This window comes from Dicentrarchus labrax, unplaced genomic scaffold (assembly GCF_905237075.1).
Source record: "Dicentrarchus labrax unplaced genomic scaffold, dlabrax2021, whole genome shotgun sequence".
Lineage (NCBI taxonomy): Eukaryota > Metazoa > Chordata > Actinopteri > Moronidae > Dicentrarchus > Dicentrarchus labrax.
Window position 1 is genome coordinate 8,074,356 of NW_026136704.1, and position 26,278 is coordinate 8,100,633.

At 41.2% G+C, this 26,278-nt stretch overlaps 1 protein-coding gene across 5 annotated transcripts in view; it reads left to right on the forward strand.

Moving 5' to 3' along the window:
- clcn2c (chloride channel 2c) overlaps positions 1-26,278 on the forward strand; it is a 159,475-nt gene that overhangs the window by 55,275 nt on the left and 77,922 nt on the right. For 3 of the 5 annotated variants that reach the window (XM_051396517.1, XM_051396518.1, XM_051396522.1), the window contains exons 3-6: positions 9,144-9,194; positions 21,104-21,235; positions 23,107-23,235; positions 25,782-25,915. In XM_051396517.1, the coding sequence (XP_051252477.1) occupies positions 9,144-9,194; positions 21,104-21,235; positions 23,107-23,235; positions 25,782-25,915 (446 nt within the window). The remainder of the gene's footprint in view (positions 1-9,143; positions 9,195-21,103; positions 21,236-23,106; positions 23,236-25,781; positions 25,916-26,278) is intronic. The other 2 variants (XM_051396519.1, XM_051396521.1) reach the window with 1 other exon arrangement.

Sequence of the window (26,278 nt, forward strand, 5' to 3'; positions counted from 1 at the left end):
ACAGTTTAGTTTCTTTCCCCCAGCTAGAACAAAGTGGTTTGAACATATAAGCAGAGTGAGTGACCAGTTGACATTGCTATTTGCAGAGCTGTGCTGCTGCTAAAAATATCTCAATTTAACAAGGTTTGCCAACTATTTTCAGTAGTAAATATGCCCACTCTTCACGGGGCACCTTGATCACAAAATGTCAGCTAGGCAGAACAGCTGGGACCTTCCAGGTTTGGTCACCTGTCTTCAGAGGTGGAAAGTGGAAGAAGTACTCAGATCTTTCACTCAGCTATTATGGGCTTAATGTACTCATTCTGCAGAAAAGTTGTAAACATAAACTGAAGGCTGTGATGTTGGATGTTACAGCGACTGATAAACACAGTACAGATCTAACTGTTCTGGTTGCATGAAAAAGTGCTATGTTCTCTATACTATGACTGCAAATATTGCATATTGCAATACTTGCTTGCAGTATCACCATATATTGCTATACATTGAATATATATGTATCATATCGCCAGATTCATGCCAATACACAGCCCAAGTGGAGTAGAGTTTGAAAGTAGCATAATATTGATATATTCAAGTACAAGTACCCAAATATTCTACTGAAATGCATTAGTTGAATAACTGTTGGTGCCTGTCCACTTTTCTGCCCCATGAAAGTCAGGATAATTATCTCTAAGATTTGTATATAAACCAAATTAAAACCATCACTCCTGTAAAACGTTCTGGCCTCATAAGGGAAACTGGAAATTTAAAGCAGCAAAGCCGGATGGGTTTTCATACCCACACCGCCTCCATTTGAAGACCACAAACTGGAAAACAAGTGCCACAAGGATTAACAGACGGTGTTTTCACTGACTGTTGGCTGTTCAACCACCCAGTGTAGTCCTTTGGGATAGCTTGTTATTGTGTCAGCTGGCCAGCAGGGTGCAGCATTGAGCTTCACAAAGGCACTTTTAGGTGGAAGGTGGAAGGGTCTGGGTAGAAATAAAACCGGAGGAAGAGAGTACGGCCAGGGAGTGAGATCCTGGCCGTACTCTCTTCCTCTGGTGCTGTGTGTGTGTGTGTGTGTGTGTGTGTGTGTGTGTGTGTGTGTGTGTGTGTGTGTGTTACACAAGCGCACTTGTGCTCAGGTGTATAATCTCTGGGCTTCAGGGAGCATCTTCTCAGCCTCAGCCAACCCGCCTGTTCTTGGTTCATCAGTTAGACACATGCAAATATATTCTCCATAAACCATCAAGTATTTTTGCCATTTCACATCTAATGTAAATATTGGGGTGAGGTTAACCTTAATATAATTTCCTGATGTAGCCACCAAAGTAATTTCATTCTGTTTGGTCATCGCAGGTGAAACAATTGAATTTCCCGTGTGTTACTGTGCTCTAAAGGTTGATGGCATAAAGATACTGCGTCTCATTTGAGACTGACCATTTTAAATTGAATCCCAGCACCGGACAGGGTTAAAAGGTAAGGGTTACACAAGCAGTGTGATTACATTACTCTGTGTGTGTGTGTGCGTGCGTGCGTGCGTGCGTGCGTGCGTGCGTGCGTGCGTGTGCGTGTGCGCATGCAGCATAACGAATTCTGTTAAAAGAGCTCAGACATGAGATCGGACATGAAATATTCAGCTGACAAGAGGAACTTCTTGCCCTGACACACAAACACATACACGTACACAAACAAACATACACACACACACACACACACACACACACACACACACACACACACACACACACACACACACACACAGTGCAGCAGTAGAAGGTAACTCAGTGATGCACCAATTTCAAATCCCTGTCGAGCTTTATTTATCCACACGTGTGTCTTTAGTGATCTGATGGGAGTTGCCAAAGTAAATTCCGATCATCCCCATTGTCACTATTTCCTCTTTCACTGTTTCTTTCTCTCTGTTTCTCTTTTTCTTAGTTGAATTCAACATTTTCCTGCATTAATTTGTCCAAACTGAATAAAGTCAAAGATCATGTTTTTGTCTTGTAACAAAAGAGAAACATTCAGATAATGAAATATCTATTTTTATCTCTCCATCTCATTGTCTCTTTCTTTCTTTCTCTCTGTTGCTGTGGGAAGGGGGGGGGTCACCTCTAGCTTTCGTAACCGTGTGTGTGTGTATGTGTGTGGAAACAGTCAGGCTTCAGGCTGCTGTCATTCACTCTCACTGCTGATGTCATGGGCTCCCACATGGGCTCCCAGCATCCCAGAAGACACACACACACACACACACACACACACACACACACACACACACACACACACACACACACACACACACAGTGTAAGCAGCTGTGTCCAGGAGGTGATGAAATATACACAGCTGTCTTTTCTTTTTTCCTCCCCCCGTCTGTCTTTCTGTTTCTCTCCCTCAGTCCACCTGCACCGCTATGTCATTTAATTGGTTCCAAGACACACACACACACACACTCACTCACAGACACAGAGCGTTTTGCTTCAACAGGTGTGATGTCAGCAGGAGCTCAGCATGGTGCGGCATGTTGCTATGGTGACCGGCAGGCGCCTAGCGACCAACAGTTGCTCACATGCTCTTATCTTCTTTCCGTTCTTTTCCTTTACTTTTTTTCCCCTTTCCGTTGTCTGCTTTCTTCGTCTCCTCTCCTCTATTTTCATCTCCTCACATCTCCCCTTTCTTCCTCTCCTTCACTTTGTTCTCCCATTTCCCATCATCCCGCTCTATATCCCTCCACTCACCCATCCATCGGTAGTGTAAAAGCTGGATTGAAAAGGCAGAGCAGAAAAGCACCTGATGAAAACGAAAAAGAATGAAAACATGTGTCACAGGACACACACACACACACATACACACATGCACACAAACACACGCACACTTTAATACTCGTTAACCAATCACACGTCCCGTGTTGCCGCGTTGGTGACATGCGTAGGGTGCAGGTTCATGTATTTTGTGCACACCTGTGTGTGTGCGCGTGTGCTGGAGTGTGTGAGAGTGCATAAGTGCATACGAGTGCACCTGCAGGTGTGTGTGTGTGTGTGTGTGCATGCATGTGTGTGTGTTTCCAGCCTTCTAATTCCTTCTGACATGTTGTCACAGCAGTTAAGCAAGGATTAGCTAAACACACATTTGGAATTTAAATTCTGAATTGGACAGTAAAATCAACATTATCAAATAAATATCCAAACATCCCACCTCTTGAGTGAACAAGAATAATAAATAAACCAAGCAGTGATGAATTAACCAGTAGAAATGAAAGGAGAAGTAAGGGGTTAGATAAAGAGATTAAGAGGTAGAAGGATAACCATGTTTTCTCTTCTTTCTCCGACTGTCTTAAAGCTATTAAGCTGCCTTCTTAGAGTCAGGCAGTCAGTTTCAGTTGTCAGGGGTAGTGTTTCAGGTGAAGGCTGACAGTGAAAAGATTCCCTCCTGTCCCTATCTGTCTGTTCATCAATAGTCATACTGGTCACACACACCCACAGTGCTGCTCTGCTGGTTGCAGCATTCTCTTTACACTGAAACACAAACCAAACCAAGTGGATTCTGCACTTAATTCAGTGTGTCTTATACTTTCTGAGGATATCATTATCTTCAATTTCCAGCGTGAATCAATGTCCATGAATCCAAACTCTAGCACACCACATTTTTAAGTTTTCCTCAGTATCAGTAATCCCGTGATAGTTGTATGTACATCCAAGGGTGCACTGCAGACAACAACCACTAATAGCTAATCCGGCATACTTTTATTGGTGGCCAAAATGTAAACGGATAACAGCATAACTAACTGACTCCATGGCAACATTATACTTCCTGTTTACATCCCCCAAAGCGCCCAGTTATGGGATCTGTTGTTCAAAGTAAAAAATGATAATAGAATAGACCAAATTTTTCAAATAGCTTATTTCTCTCGACCAAATCCCAAAACCATAAAGTATTCAATTTACAAAGACAAAAAAACTACTAATGCTCACATTCCAGCACCTTGAACCAACTAATGGTTAGCAATTTTGCTTCATAAATGACTTAAATGATTAATTGATTACGAAAATTTCTGCCAATTAAGTTACTTAAGTTGTTCAGCTCTGAACATCTTACCATAAAACTGTTGGAGGCTTTACATCAGGCTGTGCATGTGGCAGCTTGTGAAGCACATGCATTTTTACATGTGCTTCACAGTGGGAACTACCCACATATAACATGTACTTATGCACCCACTGATTGTAATGTTCCTATCGCAAAAATCTCTGTCCATGCACTCGTGTTTTTTTTCATGTTTTTTACCTGTGGCCACTTGAAACACAAAGTTTTCAAATTATAGCTGTGATCAAGGTAATGTACCGAAGACTGGAGCGTGATTGGATTATGGTTTATGACTATATCACTTCAGCATGGACTGCATTTACCAAATCAGCAGTGAATGGGCAACATTAACCTGGCAAATGATTGAAGTACACACACCATTTACATGCACTCACTAAAACACACTCGTGCTTTTTGAATATATACGTGAGCCATGTTAATGCCCGTGTGTGTTGGACCACGCTGACGCACTGTGGGGGTGTACAGACGTCATTCACAATCAGCTGCCGGCCAAGTCCAGAAAGTAACACAACTCTCAAACACACACACACACACACACACACACACACACACACACACACACACACACTGTTAAACTGCTGCTTGTGTGGTTGATTGTGTGTGTTTGAGGGAACTTTCACTTTAATATATCAAGTAACCAAGGAGACATGGGCCACTGATCAATATTTGATTCAGTGCCACTCTAGCAGATTGTGTGTGTGTGTGTGTGTGTGTGTGTGTGTGTGGTGATCTTGGACTTCTATTCTCCATTGCTTTTACTTGTTGAGGTTGTGGCGCTGGTCTAGCGTGTGTGTCAGCAGAGAGAATGGTCACTCGCCACAGTGTTAGCTTATCGTACATTGATTTTGCCATCTCTGGGACAGCAGGTTGAGCCAAGATGGCACCCATAGCAACACAAGCTGGGATCATTAAGATGGTGACATCATATTTATTATCCATACACCTGTCCCAGGGTGCCAGATGTCTGATTTAGAATTCCTGCGGTTACTCCGACATACAGCCAGAGCGGAAACGCTGCCAAACAGACACATTCAGTTTCATCCATGGGCAGACAGGCTGGAGGAGGAAGCTGCTGTATTCAGTGTCAACTGGGAAATATGGACTATTTTTCAGTATTTTTACATTTTATAGCATTTTTATAATCAACCAGTTGCAGCTGCAACAATTAGTCGATTAGCTGTCAGATTTTGAATAAATCCACAACTGTTTTGAATCATTTTTTTAAAGAAAATAAATTATTTGATTTTAGCTTCCCAAATGTGGTTTCTTTAGTCCTCTATGACAGTAAACTGAATAATGTTGTGGACAAAATAAGACATTTGAGGACGTCACCTTTTGGGAAGTAGTGATCAACATTTTTTACCATTTTCTGACATTTTACAGACCAAACAACTAATCAAATAATCGAGAAAATTATTGACAGATTAGACAGTTTAGTTACAGCCCTGCAACTGATCGTTTAAGTAAAGTAAAAGTAGAAATACCACAGTGTAAAAATACTTTGTTACAAGTGAAAGTCCTGTATTCAAAGTCTTGAAAGTATAAAGTAGTATAAAATGGAAATACTCAAGTAAAGTACAACTACGTCAAAATTGTACTTGTTCACAGTACTTGAGGAGGATAAATGAACTTAATTAGACTCCACCACTGGTTATTTAGAATTTCTCCACTAAGATTTAAATGTTTACTGCAAATTTATATTTGTTCTAAATATCTGATATCGGGTTCCTTGATTACTAATAATCTGTATCTGTATTGGCCCTGAAAAAAGTTGACCCCCTGGTCTCCGCTGTATTTACAGATTGTGCTTTTTGTCCTTTAGTCATAAGTTAGCCACTGTAGTTTTAACATGATTGTGATACCAACATTGGTCAGCTAAGCAAACTATTTGTCACACAACTCTGTTTCTAGTTCAGTTGTAGTGCGATTTTTACTGAAATATTGGCTTTCAAAAAGGGAAAAAAATCTTGCGGAATAAGCTACAGTAACAATCCTTAGCTGAATGGCGACACTGATAGGTAGAGGATCTCTCAGTGTGAGTGTAGTTTGACTGAAGGAAACCTCTTCTGGGTACATTGTTCAGTTTCCATGATGACAGTTTCACGTAAACCTCTTCTCTGGACATATTGTCTTCTCCTGACAGCAGAGAACGAATTGGCAGGCCGACTTTTTCCAGCAGTGACACCGTCAGTCAGGCACTCGCAGGGTTGCCAAAGTCATCAAGTTTCTAAATCTGCAGGGAGCAGTTTTAAAGAGTAATGCTGCACCCAGGTTGAGTTTCTATCTCAACCTGGGGGAGAGCGGGGGGAATTCACAATTCAAACACGTTGAGAGGAGGAAGAGTGCGGTCCATTCTTCTAAAATATACAAAACTGGTAAAGGCAGGAGAGGAATGAAAATACAGTTAATATAAAAGTCTACTGCCTATACTGATACCATGGGAAATAGAATTGAATTAATGCAAATCTATTAAAATATGCAATTTTAAAGAGAAAACCTTGATTCATCCCCCTGAAATCTATCATGGTTTTGTTATGTTTAGAGATCAAACTGTAGTACACTCACTTTTATGTCGAGTCAGTGGGTAGATACAGTAAAAGCAGGTTTATTCCCTAATTAACTGCACTTTTAGGTGAATTAGTCCAGCGGTTCGAGTGCAGATGTATAAATCAGTAAGGTGTGTGTGTGTGTGTGTGAGTTGTTGACAGTCTTTACAGCAGCTGTAACCAGGCAGGCCAAAGTTTTATTAATGCCATCATTAATTTTTATGTGTGTGGACTGTAGTATCAACATGTGGCTTTTATAGCCGGCTCCTCTCGCTTTAAAATCGATGGTTATTAAACACCAAAGGCCGCGGTGAAGTCAGCGTCCTACTTTTAGGTTACTTTGCAGTTTTTTTTATGTCTGTGTTTCGATCTCGCCTGATCTTTTCTGCTCTCTGGTTTCAAGTTCCTGCTGTGTTTTTTTCCCCCTCCTTCCCTTCCTTCCTCATACTTCTTCCTTCCTCTTAAATTGATAATGATTTCCTACTTTTCTTTTATCCTCTGATCCTGTATCGCTTCTCTTCCTCGCCTTCTATCTCCTCTTTGTTTCTATCTTTTCAACCACTTTCTCCTCCATCTGCTCTACTCCTCATCTCCTTTTCCCTTTCTTTTTTCTTACTCTGCCCGGATCTCCTCCTATTCTTTTTTCCATTTTCTTCTTCTCCCTCCTCCACTCAAGTGACCTCTCTTCTTTTCCTGTTCCTCTCCATCCTTTCTCACCACTCAGCTTGCTTCACTCCCACTGCAATCCATCACCTCCTCCTCCACCCACCCCCTCTTCAACACTGGGTATAATCTGAAGTGTGTGTGTGTGTGTGTGTGTTGGTGTATCCCTCTCTCTCCCTCTCTCTCCATCCATCTGAGCCCCATGTCCTGAGTTATTACTCTCTAATCATCAATGAACCCAGAGCCAATCCACAACACACACACACACACACACACACACACACACACACTTTTCCATATTTGCAGGTGTGTATCCAGACTTCGCCGAAAACGTTTTATCTTTTCTTATCTTCATAAAAATGGGATCTGTATGGGAGAAACAAACAAATGGGACTTTTGAAAACGTCCTGATGCGAGTTTCATTGTTTGACATAAGCAGATATATCAGTTTGTCCCTAGTGGACCTTTATTTTGAAAATGGAATATCATCCAGTAATGATGGATGTTTGACTGACATTTAATGTACTGATCAATACTGCACTGGCAGGCCAAGACCTTAACCTCAAATCATTCTCATTGAATTTTGATTAGATTTCAAATCATCATGTTTTATTGTAAGAATATTTCTGGTGAGATTTTTACAGTTTTGTCATTATATAAGAAAAAAATTAATAGACATTTATAACCCTGAAGGAAGTGGTGAATGTCTAAACTATTTTAACATTAAAATGGATAATTGACCAGAATTCATTAAGCCCCATCCCCTATAGTTACTGTTGCTACACCTGTCAACCTTTGTTATTCTCACATGGTAGCTGATTAAGCTTACTTTAGGAAAAACATTGGTTAGATTTTTACTGTAATGTTCGTACTTTCACACAAGATGCTCGTTAGCTGAGCATGCTAATGTTTGCATCTTGTTAGAGCAGGTAAACACATGTATTAATCTATTTGTTTGCATTTGTGTGTTTGGTTTTGGGAATAAAAAGAAAGCATCATCCACCAAGCTAGGGGTGGGAATGTCACGATTCCATTTGATTCTGATATCAATGTGTTTCATCGTTCAAGCAAGAATCGCGATGCTACTAAGAATCAATCAATCGACATTGAATGTTGGTCTTATTTAAATACTCATGCACACCATTTCAACATGTGGAGAAATCTAAAGCTTGACAGGCCTGCTGTGCCTAGTTACGGTTGCTAAGCTGTGACTGGACAATCACTGTTCTTGGGCATGGTCAGCTTTAAAAATAAATATTAACTGGTGGCAACTCTCATCCATTAATCCAATATTAGTGTATGTTCTGCTCTATGTGATCATGCCATCAATTACCTGAGTGCTGAATCATTCATCACCTACACTTATTTTTAAACTGCCTGTCTTTTATTTCCTCCTTAAATAATTTCCCCCTGGGATTATTAAAGTATTTCTGATTCTCTCCTTCTGTATGTCCTGCCTTTTCGTCTTATTTTCTCCTCCTCCTTATCTCCTCCTCTCCCCTCCTCCTCCCCTCATCACTGCTCTTCCAACACTTATCCTTCTCTGTCGCAGGGATTGCGCTCTCCCATCACTCCTTCGTACCCTCTCTCCTCTGCCGCACGTTCATTTGTCGTGCTGCTGAGTTTGCGCAGGGCTGACATCCATCACAAACTAATAATGTTGTGTAGAAAAATGGATGAAGAGAGAGATTTTTCTTCTACTTTTTTAAAAAAAAAAAAAAAAAAAAAACTTGTTTAAAAATGAAGGATGGATTGTGTTTGTGGGGTGGAGACTGTGTATCCAGAAGATGACACACATGGAGGGACGCTGCATGTGTTTAACTATGTTATGTGGTCTATTTGTCCTCCAGGGGCAGGGTACCCGTATGTTCTGGAAGCCCCAGCCCACGACTTTATCTCTGGTAAACAAGCAAGCAAAAAACAATTCCTGTATCATTCCCAGTCTGCCCCTCCAACTACCAGCTACCCCTCAGTCCTCACACTCTGCTTCAGCTAATACTGCCGCATCGCTACTCCATCATTAATATTTAATAAGTGGCAAATAAGTGTTGCTCCAACTTTATCAGGCACTTGAGAGCGTCGTATTAACGCCGCCATCAATTAAAAAAATCACACGATTGGTCTCTGCAGACTCCAACCATGAGAGTGTGTGTGTGTGTGTGTGTGTGTGTGTCTAAGGGCAAGAAAAGATTCAAAATAAAAGCACAGGCCGAAGTCTGATGATCCTGCAGTTTGCAAAGTGGCGCCTGCAAACACACACACACACACACACACACCACACACACACACACACACACACACACACACACACACACACACACCTTTTGGCTTCATATTAATCAACAGCCAACATGAAAAATATCTGTGTGCATATTATTCCCATTCCGCTGTGTGTCTGCGTGCCGAAAAAGACTAACTCTCCCAGCCCGGCCTTATTAAAGCTAGCCTCAAGCCCTAATGGAAAGTAATAAAGAGCTCTGACCATCTTAGTTTAGGTGTGTGTGTGTGTGTGTGTGTGTGTGTGTGTGTGTGTGTGTGTGTGTGTGTGTGTGTGTGTGTGTGTGTGTGATAGGGGAGATGAATGGTTCTGATTAGGCGGCGCAAGCTGCAGACAAGCATGGTGATCAATGTCTCCCTTCCCTCTGCTGCTCAAGAACAGACATATGTGTCATGGACACACACACACACACACACACACACACACACACACGCATGCATGTTGGTTTTTTCGTCAACCGTGTGCAGTGTGTGTTTCAGTGTGTGTTTCAGTGTGCTTCTGTGCAACTTTTAATACTCTTTGTTTCTCCCAAGATTGATGCTGTGTTTGCTTCATTTCTCCGTATCCATATGTATGAATGCATACACACACTGAGAGTAACCTTGTACGTACAGCACATAAATGTATTATACTGTATATGTATTCATGTGTTGCTGTCAGTTGAAAATAACACAGTAAATGTATGTGCGATTGAAAAGCCCTGAAATTGGTTACGCCAGGGTATAAAAGTGTAAATCAGCGGACTTGTGTGTCTGCAGAGGACTGCAGAACGGAAGTGCTGACTCGGCAGCAGCGGAGATGGGTGGTTGGAGGGGTTGGAGGGGTGCGGGGGGAGTTGTGGGTGGACGAAATAAAGGGAGAGAGAGAGAGTAAGAGAAATGAATGGATGCAGAGCGGAAATGGAAGGATGATTTTAAAAAAGTAGGGGTGCAAAACGTAACGTAGGGCAGAAGGAGGAAAAACTAAAGAGAGAGCAGGGAGGGAAATAAATAAGAGACATGGAGGGGGGAGTTGATGGCAAAGGTCTGGGGATTGGACGGATAAAATCAATTGAGATGGAATGAGAGAGGCAGATGAGAGAGAGAGAAAGAGAGAAGCAGCGCAGGAAGCCAGCAGCAGGTCCCTTGGCTTTTGGTTCACCAGGCTTTCATCCAGGAAATGAAACGACTTACCTCTCCCCTGTGTGATCGGGCTGCACACACACACACACACACACTGAAACACAGAGAAACACATTTCCCAGATGCATTTGAACCACATGCCCACACACTTACTCACACACACTTATGTTGATGGACTGTTATTGTGATCATCAGTGCTACCATCTGCCCTTCTGGACTTTGCGTATGTGTCTGTGTGTCCGTAGTGTGTGTTGCCACCGGAGAAATCATGCCGCTGCTTTCTCAATCACATCATCGCAGCCTCAGTGTTGATGCAGAGTTAATTTTGTTCATCATCATTGTCATCATCACCAGTGTTTGAGTGTTGCTTAATTGAGAATCATAAAACAGAAGAGTCATTAGTTCAAAGCTGGTAAACACACGTCTCAGCTCATAGAAGCGTATTTCAAACACGATATACGATACAAATCTTTATATTTATTTAACATTCCTTTGTATTGGAGTCTGACCAATAACTAATATTGTCAATATTAATATGAGTTGAACTGGCATACATGTCAGTAAATTAATATACCAGTGCAGAAGTGCTATAGATCTCTGGGTTCATTTACATAGTTTGTCCACCGTAGGCACTGACTAGTTTAATTTTCAACTGTAAAACTTCCCACCAAATACATATTTTGGTCATTTTTTGGATCTTAATCAAAAATGTTAGCCTAAAAATGAATGCAATGTATTGTTGCCAGATTTTCAAGCCCCCAAATATTGATATTGATATTGATATTGATATTGGTGTTAAATATTGGTGGGGCTTTGATGTTCTAAACTCCCCAGATTCGTCAGTGGAGCGTTCCTTTTAATGTAAGTTGGTTCCTGTCAGTTTCTGCATCAGCTAGAGTACATAAAGTAAATTAAGTACAGTTTGGGGTCACACTCCAAGAAACCATCAGTCAACGTGTGGGTGGCTGACTGTGTAGGCTCCAAAGCTCTGATGAGACCGAGCTGAGGAGTGACCTCATGGCGAGAGTGAGAGAAATCAATCCAGTAGCATTGGGACCCTAATGCATTCATGTTACGCCCATGGAATTGATCTGTGTGTGTGTGTGTGTGTGTGTGTGTGTGTGTGTGTGTGTGTGTGTGAGAATGTGTGTGTGTGAGAATGTGTGTGTGTGAGAATGTGTGTGTGTGAGAATGTGTGTGTGTGTGTGTGTGTGTGAGAATGTGTGTGTGTGTGTGTGTTCAGTTGAAGATGAAAAGCTGTATTGATCGCAGACTTACAAATAGTTGGAAGAAGTTCAGTGCTCAGACTCTGTTAAGTTAAATAGTGAGATACAGTAGTGAGGCTGCTCCAGACAGTTAAGCTGGAATAGAATAAGCCTGTTACATTGTGAGGCCTCCACTCTCCAGTAGTGTGGTAGTGTCTCATGCGTGTAGAAGCAGAGGTGGGATTAATTAACACTTGTAGTCCACTCTGTGATCTAGGTGTCAACTTTCTCCAGATGCGTGTTCAGAAGTGAGATTAAAAACCAAGCAAGTGCAGTAGTGTTAGCCTCCAGTGGATACTATGTCAGGACAAAACACTCTGTGGCTTATGTGGGATATTAACACCAATTTCACATTGTGTTACAGGGAGATCTACAGTGATTTACTGTATACAGGATTAACACAAATATAATCTCAACTAGCCATGCAAAACGTGTTGATGAAAGATATTATAACAGCAGTTATAAAATGATGATGATGATGATGATGATGATAATAATAATAATAATAATAATAATAATAATAATAATACGGTACTCTTTATTTAGCACTTTTCTTAACAATGTTACAAAGTGCTGTACAAAGGAAAAAATAAAAACCATCAAGGCAGATCAAATGACAATAAGGAACATGAGCAGAGAAGTAATAAAATATGAGTAAGAAAAAATAAGAATTAAAACAAAACAAATAAAAGCCAAATATTTCCAAAAGCTTGTCCCAAAGGAAAAGTTTTATGAAGAGATTTAAAAGAACCAAGAGATGTAGTGTGTCTCAGTTCCATAGTGTGGGGGCTCTAATGGCAAAATCTCCATCACCTTTTGTCACAGACCGTGACCTGGGGATAACCAGCAGGGCTGCATCTGCAGATCTCAAGGGTCGAGGGGGCACATACAAGGATAATGAATCAGAAATGAATGTGGGAGCAAGTCAGTTTTGAAGCTTTAATGTACGTAGGGAGACATGTTCATATTTCCTTTTGGAGCAGAACAGTTCTGTACCACCTTTTGTAGATCACCAGAGACGGTGGCTAGTTGGAACATTTACACCTTTTTTTTTTTTGCCCAACCCTAATGGAGACAATAATAAGAAATCCTAAAGAACATCAGCTGATCTCAGTCTTGGACTTTATCCTTAAATCCTTAAACGTCCCTGCTTGGACCCCAAACAGAAACCTCATTTGGTTCTTGGAAAAATCCTAGCTGTGGAACATTTACAACAAGTCCACTTGATGATGTTTGATGACTTCTCTCGTCTTTCTACCCTGCTCTGCTTTTAAATTCAGAATAATATCCCAGTTGAGGGAGTCGGTTTTAGTGTTACTCCCTTAAGAAACGTTAAACATACATCACAGACTCTCCGGAAGTGATTAAAGAGGGAATGCCAAGGCAGTTCTTTGCATAATAACTTTTTGTGATAGTGCTGGCCTGTGTGTGTGTGTGTGTGTGTGTGTGTGTGTGTGTGTGTGTGTGTGTGTGGACGTATACACCATTACACCTCATTAAGCAGACATTGTACTGGAGCCATAAGATGGGTGTCACAGCCGCCGTCGTCCGACGAGCAAACAGAGTGATTGAGTGAGAGACGAGGCGCTTTGCCTGCTCGCCCGGGACCGACGCCGTTACAGCACATTTACATAAACATCACCTCCTTTTACATCTCATTAGCATAGAGAACACATCAACATGAAGGAAGGAGCGGAGGAGGGATAGATGGATAATGAATGGATGAAGAAGGGAGGGGAGAGCAAGAAGGAGATGCTACGGTTATAGTGTGCTGAGGGAATGGAGATGGCCATATTAAGCACCAGAGGAAACATTTACAGATGCATTGTTGGTTTTATTACTCCAACAACGTTTCTTTTCTGTCTTTAGGGGCCAATTTGTCTTTTTAGTTTTTACCCTTTTCTTCCTGCACTTAACTCCATTCTCTCCTGGGCTGCCTTTTCTTTTCTCTTCCTCTGCAGCTGCACAATCGGCTCATTTCCAGAATCAGCTCATTTCAACTGAATCGCGGTGATCAGTTGATTCACTCGGGGGCGAGGGAAATCTGCGCTGAGCTTTTGTGTAACTTTGGTCAACTTTAATATGCTAATTTGTTTTGTGGATCAGATGCAGTTGTCTTCAAAGTGCTGAACTTTGAGAGGAGTTGAGAACCAAAACAGAGGAAGCTATCATATCAAAGTATAAATGCCACACAAAGGCTGCATAGTTTGAAGACAGGAATCTGTGGTAGAAAAGCTTCCCCTGTGTTTTTGTCCAATTCGTGACCAAGCTTGCTTGCTTGGCGAGCTATTATGGCAGTGTAGTGCCAGTATGTTATAGATTAGCAGGCATGTTAGTAGTTACACTTGCTCACCAGCCGCAGACGCTTGCCAACTATCCCCACAACTGCGTCACAAAGCTTCCAGCACCACCTATTTTGCTGTGCCGTTCATGATCTGAAGGGGAACAGTTAATGTATCACATGGCCCAATGTAACAGAACATTACATTGGACAGAAATTCAACATAAGTCTGTTGTTTGTCAAAAATGTGATGGAGGTTACTGCCACACCAATTGTGAAAAAACCTTATCTTTCTGTATCTCTCTCTCGCTCTCTCAGGTAAACAACCCACACACGCTTTCTGATTACCACCCTTCACATTTATGTTTAAACTACATATATATGGCATTGTAAGTTACATGACATGAACATTTAGATTTTTCAGTGACATTATACAGGGAAAAGTGTATTGTAGTGCTGGCAGCAGCAGCCACCAAGCTGACGCGCCCTCGGTGTGAACACCAAGCACATGTCACACGCAGCCGTCACGCGCCGTTGATGGCATGCACTGCTCAGGTGGCCTTTGTGAACGAGCCATAAGGCAGTTAAAACGCTTTTAAATGTAACCTGACACATATGAACGTCTTCAGAGCAACAAAGCTCAGTGTTTCAGTGAAAAGTAAAGCCTGCATTAACATTATAACTAGTTAAAAGTATATTAAACTGGCCAATTTGTTTATTTGCACTTCTGCTACTAACACTACATTTAACTAAATCGGCCTGAAACATTGTTGCAGTGAGGCAGGGTGATGTTTCATCCAGTTCAGATTAGGGCTAATATGGGTGTATTTTTGAAATGAAAGTAATCAAATTTGAAATACATTGGCACTTAATGCCAGCCAGCCAAACCTGTGATCCAGAATTTGTGGCATCAACCTTTAAAAACCTTTTAATGTATCCTTTTGTTCTGTAATGTACATCCAGAACATACTGTTCTGTACATACTGTATCTCGCCCTCATTCTATCGTTTAAAGTTGCTATTTAAAAAGCAGAAGAGCTGAATGGTCAGATTTGCCTATCTATATTAATTCTAATCTAATTAAGACGGTGGTTTCAAACACAGCCAGGCATTTCTAATTGAATCGCTCCCTTACGCACAAAGCCACATAATAAATGTGTGAGCACATGCACACAAAATGGGGATAGGGCTCAATGGCATGACTGTGCAAGATTGAGGCATTAATTGTAGGCTCTTTTACCCTTTACACCCATATATAGCTGTCACCTTGCATAACAAATGAGAGGGTGATTTGAATAATTGGGTTTTATGTGGGAGCGGTAGCAGGGAATCTGCACCGGTAGTGATTTTCCTCTAAGGTGTGTGTGTGTGTGTGTGTGTGTGTGTGTGTGTGTGTGTGTGTGTGTGTGTGTGTGTGTGTGTGTGTGTGTGTGTGTGCACTCTGCCTCCTGCCCTCATTTTCAGCATAATCACACCTGAGTTAAACTAAAATGTTGGTTTTCATGAAACTGTGCGGGGGCTTTTTTTAAGCTTTTTATTTTAAAAGAAGTGCTGAAGAGTGACAGGAAGGTGGGATGTGACATGCAGCAAAGTAGGTTGGAATTGAACCTGGGCCGCTGCAGCAATGATGCTCCCTGATGCTTTTCTTTTGTTAAAAATGACTGACATGGGGCAGTTTGATGTATTACAAATGAATGAAACCAGCCAAAATGTCAGAAAGTCTGTTCTCATTCCACATTTCATGTATGAATATAACTTCTAGGGAGCACGGCAGGTGTCAGGGCTACAATTCTATTCATTTTTCTTCATTTCTACAATATGTTTTATTCAGATTTATCTCCTGCACTCAAATTAGTATATACACCAGTCCAGTGATCGGTTTGTGTGTTCCGCCATCTGGCAGCACCGCTATTACTGCGGTGGCAAGTCGTAGTGGCTGTGAAATCCAAAAGGTCATTCAGCAGCACTTACCGTTGTTCTGAAGGTATTTCCAGAATCCTCAAAGACTCTTCTGGCTGGATGAAAAAAATATTCTGTAAGCTGCATGATAAAAACAATAGTTCATGTCTCTTGCAAGTACTCCAACATTATAAACGTGTAATACTAAATTTGTTGGAACAGCCCTTTAAATTTTAATCATCATTAAATATCAGATTTCATTAGTCTCAGTTCAAAAACATCTTTAAAATTGTGTTGCCTAAACCAATATAAAAACAAGCACATTAGTGTACGCGCACAAACAAACAAGCACACACACACACACACACACACACACACACACACACACACACACACACACACACACACACACACACACACACAGATTCTTAATGCCAGGCCAAGAAGCTAGATGCACTGTGTATCCAAGGCAACCTAAATTAGTCTCAGCAGGTGTGTGGGCATTATGTCTCTTGCTGAGGAGAGTGAGGAGAGAGCGAGCAAGTGGGCAAGCAAGAATGAAAAGAATAGAGCCTGAGCTGGGAGAGAGGTGAGAGTGTAAGGAAAGAAACATGTGGAAAGGAGGAGTGGAGGGCAGCAGATAAGGCCTGAGAGGGAGAGGAGAAAATGAGAGCTAAAGTCAGAGGCTGAATGTGATTAGCAGAAAGCTGAAGAAGAAGGAGGAGAAGGAGGAGAAGGAGGAGAGAGGGAGCAAGGGATGATTGGATCACGGAGGGGAGGGATGAAAGGGGAGAGTGGTGCAGAGGGGTGAGTCAGAAGGCAATGAGAGTGATTGGGAACGAGCATGCTGCTTATTGCATGCCATGAAGAATAAAGTCAGCAACCAGTCTGCAGGATCCCTGTGTGTGTGTGTGTGTGTGTGTGTGTGTGTGTGTGTGTGTGTGTGTGTGTGTGTGTGTGTGTGTGTCTGTGTGTGTGTCTGTGTGTGTGTCTGTGTGTGTGTGTGTGTGTGTGTGTCTGTGTCTGTGTCTGTGTCTGTGTGTGTGTGTGTGTGTGTGTGTGTGTGTGTGTGTGCACTGCAGAAAAAGCTATTAAGCAATAACAGCACAGACAGAGCTAACTAAATTACATCTCCAAAAAGACAAGATTACACTTGCTGCTAGACACACACACATGCACACATTCACACATGCACACATGAACACATGCACACACACACCATGCTTAGCAGTACAAAGAAATCATGTCTGCACACATGCATGCTCTCAGACACAAACACACACAATAACACTCATTTACATTGACTAGTGTCTGGATGACAGAAGGGGTCCAAGAACACAGACGGCCCGTGGGTGAGATGACGCACAAGCGCGCGCACACACACATACACACACACACACACACACACACACACACATGCTCAAACACATAAAGCTAAATATACACATGTACGAAGCCTGTTTCTCAGAATTGTCACATAACTGTCTTCAGAGTGACAGAAAGCAAAGGCGAATCAATGAGTGTGTGGATGTGTTTGTCACAGCTTTTGCCTGCATGTGTGTGTGAGACGGCTCCTGAAGGTGTTGATTGATGAATGTGTGTGTGAATGTATGTGTGTCGGCGTGGTAGTTTGTGTATATGTTTTTTGCTTTCCATCCCTGCAGCATTTGTCATTCACCTCCTGCCCTTTCTCTCTCTCTTCTCCACCCTCTGTCACTCAAACAGAGGTGTCAGTCTTGCCTCAACTTTGAAAGTGTATTTGTTAAAACATAATGTTTATGGTGCTCCATGATAACACTTTTAAACACTTAAATACTCAAGATTCTGTTAATACCTATCCTAATTTACCAGCAAATATTGTCACGGGCTAGAGAACACCTGGCTCCCCATTACATTTAAAAGCTTTTTTCCATGTGTTCATTAACTACTATACTAACCTGGATAAAACAAATATCTGGAACATGTGTAATGTGATGCAGATCTAGATTGAATTTTAAAAGAATTAAAATCGTGCAGCCTTCCATTTCACACCTGTTCAGTTTTAGTTGCTTAAGTTTTGTTCCAACTACACCTAATGTTATGAGATTCTGTCGTTGGTCTGCTTTGCTTTCACAAAGCCACCACTTGGAAGCGGACCCTGGCTGTTTGGTTCAATTAACAGCCTTCACACCTGCCTAAATGAATGCCAGGTGTAAAGGTGTAAAAGTACTCCAACTTCTGCTTAGCTTTCTGAAATAGTAAAAGTCATGGATAACTTCTTTTGGTGGTGTGTTCAGCCAGTGTTATTCACCAGTATTACCAAGTATAGAAGGAAACAGGATGATGTCCGTTTTACTGCGGGATAGGACAGTAAGTGTAGTGGTATAACTGATCATCTATTTATGTGTGTGGAGAGAAACTAAGTCAAAGAAAGAAATATGTATCTAGAAACACAGTTACCGTACTGAGAACACTGGATTCAGCACACACATAGGACAGAAAATAAAAATAATAAAAATAAATATAGTCTGAGTGTTACATAGACATTGGTTCTATATGCTGGAGATTACAGGAGAAACTGGGAGGAAGAAACAAAAAGGGTGGGTGTGTGTGTGTGTTGTGAGTGTCATGAGTGTGAGGGGCACCCCACTGCTCCCGAGTGTCATTTTCCTGCAGAGGAGAAAAGGGAAACGAGGACAGGCCTGGAAGAGGGGCGGAGAGGAGGGAAGAGAGGGAGAGGAGAGAAATGTGGTGTGAACAAGAGGCATTATGAATTATTGTGTGTGCGTGCACATCCTAATGAGTCACCATCAAACTAATGTTTTATTCCAGCAATTAGTCACAATTAGTAACTGTGTATGCATGTCTCGCACAGACTGGTGTACAGTATATTAGTCGTGAGTTTCCTGTTCTTGCAGGTGAGTATAGCAGAACGGATCTCTGCTTCATTCACTGGTTTGTGTGTGTATGTGTTTTGTGTTTTGCTTTGTAGTGCCTCCATTTGCTGTGACTTGTGTGATGTGCTTTTAATATACATGGGTCAGTGTAGTAGAGCAGTGCAGTCTGTTTTGTCGTCAGCTTTTTGCCCCATTACATTGTAGGTCATATAGTCTTAACACAAGATGACGACACAGTCTGTCACTTTCTGTCATAACATTAGTGTTTTGTTATAACCTCTGTTGGACATAGTTGGCACTGGTAAAAGTAACAAACTGTATTTTGTTTCTGAGGTCATATATCTGTCCTGGCATTTGGCTTCAAAAACTCAAAAGTAGCTGGCTTTCCATCCCGGCATTCTGACTGCAACCTCATCTCAACAATTCTTGTGATTCCACCAGAAGTGGAGAAAAATGCCATCAGTTTTCAAAATAATATACCATGTGCAGACTCTGGAACGAATTTCACGCTACATCAATATATATATATATATAATATACAAAATAACAACAATAAACACAGTAAAAACAGACAAAAAAGACAATATTTAACTACGTTGCCTACTTACCGATGGTAGAAGAACTAATATCAAGGACAAAATACGCAAGTGAAGAACGTCAGGCAGGCAACTCTGAACGACTGAGTCAAACTGTGTTGCAGACTTGACATCATAAAGCCATAAATGTAAGCATTAATTAATAATAGGATTTTAAAATGTCCTTTTTATAGGCTAAAACGATATGAAAATGACACATACTTTTTTTGATGAATATCAATTGAAATGCATTTCCTTAATGTAATAATAATAAGCGAGTATTGATATTTAAAGGGCCAAGTTAACTTAATTACAAAAAACCTTTTATCACTTATGAGGAGTATCTATCCTTGTTTTGGTTTCATTTATCCCTTGTGAATGTTATTTTATTCGTGGTGCTCACAACTTTAAAAAAGGTAAAAAAAAACTAAATTTGCAACATATGTCTTTTATAACATCCCAGTTAGTCTGCGTAATCCACATACAATGTCCCATTGAAGAAATTATTTTAATGAATTTAATAAATATTAATGAAAACTGTTGACAGTGTGAAACCTGGTAAAACAAAACACCAAAAAAAACAACAACAATGCAACATCTGCATAGTTAGATTCCACTTGAGGTAATTTTGGTGAATTGACCCTTTAACTAAAGTTGTGAAACCACAACCTTTCCAAAAAGAATTTGCTATGAAGCTTACAGTTCTCATAGTTTCCTAGAAAGAAACTGTGACTTTAAATTCATAGGAAGGTTCCCAGAAGGACAGTATCATTTGGTTCTAATTATAGGTCACATGGAGACAGTGTTTAATTGGTACGCTATCAATTAATTGCAACCATAGCCCGGTCTTTTATCTTCAGTTGACACACCAGGTCAGCTGAACATATAAAAATGTCACGTTTGTCTGTAGGCGAGCATACAATTAGTCCATTAGTGGAAAGTGCTCTAAGAAACAACCATCTCAGAGCTTTGTCTCTGTTTTCCTTGTAATTTGGATCAGACATAGATCTTTCCAGGAACCTTGCAGGAAATTATTAAGAAATTACTGATCTGTACAAGCTGTTGCCAAGCTCCTTCATTCTCTACGGTGTCTATGTTTTCGATGTCTGTGGGTGGTGTATATGTGTGTGCGCACTTTACATCGATCAACCCATCACGTATTAGACATCACTGATTACATTTTTTGGGGAAATTATAGATTTCACAATTTTCAAAATTGCATTGACTCACCTGTGGGGAGTTACTGCTACTGCTCATCCAAACAAAGTGGAATGGTATTTAGGATAAAAAGGATTATTTAAAAGGCAATATGTTTACTGCTGCCTCAGTATTTCAAAAAGCTGTTGGATGGAGACACAGCAACTGTTATTGGCCAGTGTTGCCATAAAAAAAAAACTGGCTATTGGATTAAAAGATGCATTTTCCAAACCTCAGTGCCAATTTCTGGGTAATGTAGTTTAAATGTATGTTTTTGTAGTCCCTAACATGTTATGTTGTGTTCCTGCCATCCCTGTAGTCTGCACGGTTCGCTGTCAGAAGTTCCTGATCTCGCGGGTCGGGGAGGACTGGATCTTCCTCATCCTGCTGGGACTCCTCATGGCCCTGGTCAGCTGGGTGGTGGACTTCTGCATCGCCATCTGTCTACAAGGTGAGGGAGGGAGGGAGCAGTGGAGGGGAGGGATGGAGGGATTGGACTTTGCATCTACAGGTTAGGGCATGAAGAGTGTCGGCAAACGTGGAGGACAGGTGATTTCAGAGGTAAAGCATAGAAACAAGGAGAGGAAGTGTTATTTATGGTAGAAGATAGGATGCACAGGTGGGATGATCCAGATATGGACGAAAAATATGCTGGGGTCATTTATTAAGTGCCTTTAAGGACAGTGTGTAAGATTTAGTGATGTCCAGCTGTGAAGTTGCAGATTGCAAATTACTGAATAGAGCTCAGCCTTCCAAACATGCAGGAAAAACTTCTTGGAAAAATGTGAAAGGCTCTATCTAGAGCCAGTGTTGGTTTGTCTGTTCTGGGCTACCTTAGAAACATGGTGGTTCAACATGGCTGCAGATAAAAAAGGCTCATACTAAGGTAACAAACACACAATTCTTATTTTCAGTTGATTATACAGTAATGAAAACCTATGAATAATATATTCTGATCCTGCCAATAAATCCTCCTAAATGTTACACACTGGACCTTTAACAGAAAGTAGGTTTCTTTCATTCGTTATTGTAGTCTCTCATGTGCAAAATAAAACCAAGAGAGAAGATCATATAAGGCATACATATACGGTCTTCAGTTTTACTTACTTTTATGCACACATACACCATACAGCTTATGAACGGTACGGTGACAAAACAATTGAGGGAGCACAACAGGTCCCGGCAGTGCACCCTACAGAAGGGCCTCAGCTTCTGGCCAAGCACACAAACAAACTCTTTAAACTACCTTTTGTGAATGTGTCATGCTTGGACCTAGATATATTTGCTTTGGAATCAAGTTTTATACAAGTCTGTCTCTGCCTGGTCAGAACTGTTTGACTTCTGATGCTGCAGCTCTCTCTGATTTATTTCATTCAGCTGGAGAAAAAGTTGATATCTAAAATGTTTTATAAGGCTTTATCGAGACATCTGCCAAACATTGCAATTCAACCTGGATATTTTTGAATGTGCTTGAATGCAGGTTGAATTCAGGGTTGAGCTCTGGGGACAACCTTCACAGATTAGGGCAGAGGATATCAATGTGTTGCCTGTGGTGACTGAAAAGTCTTATACGGGTAGAAGCAAAGAGGGATAGTAGGCACAAAGGGCAGAAGAAGTGTGTGTTTGAAAGAGGAAATCAAGATAGTTGTGGAAGGGAGACAAACAGGAAGCAGAAAGCAAGGGATTGAAGACAGAAAGAAGTAGTCGAAGTGGATCAAAGCCTGGCAGGAGGGATGGATGGAGGGCCTCTTATGGCATCAATCATCTACCTGCAAGGTGCATGCAGGAAACTGGGGGAGGTGAACAAGGGATTTGTCAGTCCACATTCCTGGAAGAGGAAGGCAGACGTCTTAAAAGCGAAGTTGTGAGAGCAGATCTGAAACCTTACAGGATCAGCTCTAATTCAAATGGATTTCTCAGGCTGTGTGTGTGTGTGTGTGTGTGTGTGTGTGTGTGTGTGTGTGTGTGTGTGTGTGTGTGTGTGTGTGTGTGTGTGTGTGTGTGTGTGTGTGTGTGTGTGTGTGTGTGTGTGTGTGTGTGTTGTGCTCTCAAGGAGAAGCTAACCTAGTCTTTCAGTTCCAGTTATGGTGTACAGTTCTTTTAATTGGATCTAAAACATGACTAACCACCTATCCTGAGGACACACACACACAAACACACACACACACAACTACACAAATGTTTCCTGTCTTTAAGTGGTTTATATGACAGCTCTCCAGGATGTACATTTATTCCTCTGTGTGTGTGTGTGTGTGTGTGTGTGTGTGTGTGTGTGTGTGTGTGTGTGTGTGTGTGTGTGTGTGTCTGTGTGTGTGTCCACAGCACAGAAGTGGATGTACGGTGGTCTGGACAGTAACGTGTTCCTGCAGTATCTGGCCTGGGTCACTTACCCTGTGGTCCTCATCACCTTCTCGGCCGGCTTCACCCAGATTCTCGCCCCACAGGCTGTCGGTACGTCCAACGCACACAAAACAGAATATACACGCACATATAGATAAACCACACATACAACACTAAAGATAGAATCACATGAAAGAACGCTGTATTTATTGTGTGTTTATTGTACCGAACAATAAGTTGATTAAATATTTCACAAATTTAAACATTCGCACATATTTGCTGATTCTAGCTTCTCAGATATGATGACCTATTGTTTTTCCGTTTTATATCATTGTAAATTGAATATTTTGGGTTTGTTGTTCAGACAAAACAATTTAAAGAAGTCACATTTTCAGTATCCACATATTTTGTAGAATATGCAATTAACTGAGTAACAGAAAAATAATTCGTAGATTGGTCTATATCGAAAATAATGGTTAGTTTCAGTCCTTTATTATGGTAGATACACTCGAAACAAGACCAACAAATATCCCTTTCTATGTACAGTATTCAGACTTGATAAGTAGATTTAATGCTGAATTTATATATGAAATGCTACCAAACTGCAACCCTATAGTTTATATGTTACTGTATAAACTGTATAACGGAGGTTTTTACCATATTGGCATTCGAGGGGAATTAAACCTGGGTTTACAAGAACAAGAAATAGTAGGGTAAACACCCTAATTAAGGCTCTGTTCCATTTAGTGTGGCAGAGCCTTTCCAGTGAGCCAACATGCACAGTAGCAGCACCCTGACTCTGTTTGACCTAAATGGAACAGAACCTTAATTAGTATCACTGGTAACACCTGTAATTACCCTCTGTCATGTCATAATGGCTGCTGTGAAAAAGGTCTGTTGTAATGAACTTCTAAACGCCTGTGTGTTAATGCCTAGTTGCTGTGTAACACTACTGTGACACTAATTGTCCTCGGCCCCTAAAGGCTCTGCCTATCCCCCAGGGGGCTTCAGGAGCACCCAAGGGAAAGAGAGAAATCCTACACAAGTTCTCTGCAACAAATTCACACCAGTAGCATACCCTGAAATTCAGCTTAGGTTTGTCTCAACTGTCTGTGCAGCGCTCCATCAGGTGCCTGGAGGCATTTCTGCTGCAGGTATAGCAGAGACCTTACTGTCACTCTAAGTAACAGAGGCTAAAGAGATGGTTGCGCTCCAGAGAATCTGAAGAATCCTCTTCTATCAGCTAGACACGCCTCCTTTTTCCTTTCACTCCTCACCTCAGTGAATCACTGATGGAAACTGTGTTGTAGCTGGAACACAGTCCAGCCAGAATCTGCTGATACGTGATATTCAGAGGCAGCAGTAGACAGGGAATCAGTGGGCTGTTTACATATGAGCACTGGAGATCAAACATAACGACTTTTGGTCCGAGTGTGTTAATGATTACTGGATGCAGTAATGTCATTGCAGATCATCCAAAAATGATTATATATGAAATATAAAATTGTGGAACTTGAAGAGGAGAATGTCAGCTTGCAGGTTGCAGGGGATGCTATCTACAGAAGAGTTATTCTTAGTATACTATCATCAAAACAAAAAAAACATTCTCCTGTCAGATAGAGTCAAAATTAACTCTGGCCTTGCCAGATACATTTTTATTATTCCAGTAATTCCAATGCACAATGCAAAGGCATATTTCTTTCAAATTAGCTTGCATGTTTTTCAACCACATGTTTGATTTATCTTAAAGGAATATTATAATATTAATAACAATGCTTATTCGCTGTCTTGCTCAGAGTTAGATGAGAAGATTGATATCACTCTTGTGTCTGTATGCTAAATATGAAGCTAAAGCCAGGGACTTGTTAGCTTAGCTTAGCATGAAGACTTAAAACCTTTTTCTTTTTCCTCTCATAAAGAGAGAGAGAGAGAGAGAGAGAGAGAGAGAGAGAGAGAGAGTTCTGTTTTTTCTTTCTTTATGTTTTAGATTGTTTTTCTCTGTACTTATTTTTGTCTTCTTTGTGTGCCAGCTTCTGTGTACATGATTTTTCTGTGTATGTCTTTTCAAATTTTGATAGATAATTGGTCACAGAAAATACAAAACAACTACCAACAGCTAGTCTGCCTCTGTCCAAGGTGACAAAATCTCAGTTGTTTAAAGTGTAAAAATGACACATCTAATTTTTATGGGGGCTTATTTTAGCCAGGGACAGTGACTTTTCTGGCAACTTTATGGTGATGACAATACTACACTAAGTTAGTGCTCCCAGCCAAGAAATAGTCCCACATCCACCATAAAAGCATGGTTTTGTACAGGTAAAACAAATGAAATATAACATGTTAATGAGCTTGAGAGGTGCTGGAAGACAGATTTTGTTACCTTTAGATGGAGCCAGACTAGCAGTTTCCACTTTTTATGCTAAGCTAACAGCTGCTGATGGTAACTTCATATGTAGCATATCGATGTGAGAGTGATATCGATCTTCTCATCTAAGTTTCTGCAAGAAATGAACGCATATTTCCCAAAATGTCAAACTATTGCTTCAAGGCCATGATGTAATTGATATGTATTTGTTTAATTGTAAACGAATGAAGGTCAGCGGCTCAATGTGTGTAGCTGACGGTGAGCAGTAAGCGCCCGCTGTGCTTCCCTGCAGGTTCAGGCATTCCAGAGATGAAGACCATCCTGAGAGGAGTCGTGCTGAAAGAATACCTCACCTTCAAAACTTTTGTGGCCAAAGTCATTGGACTCACCTGCGCTCTGGGCAGCGGCATGCCCCTGGGCAAGGAGGTAACACACTCTCTATAAGCCCCCAAATGCCTTTATGTACTCCATGAATCCATGTGTGTGCATGTAGTCCTGAATGGAACTGCCCTACTGAATGGGAAGATGCAGATACTGGGGCACAGTGTGACACACACACAGCCCAAGCTGAAAACTGTGTCAATCAATGAGCCGATCAATAAGTGACTCATAAGACGGAGATGAAATGCAAGCTGCTCAACCGTGTGTTGATGGAAAAGTTGGAGTGAAATGACTCATGTATGTTGTTGGGTTTTAGTGGGTGTGTGTGTGTGTGTGTGTGTGTGTGTGTGTGTGTGTGTGTGTGTGTGTGTGTGTGTGTGTGTGTGTGTGTGTGTGTGTGTGTGTGTC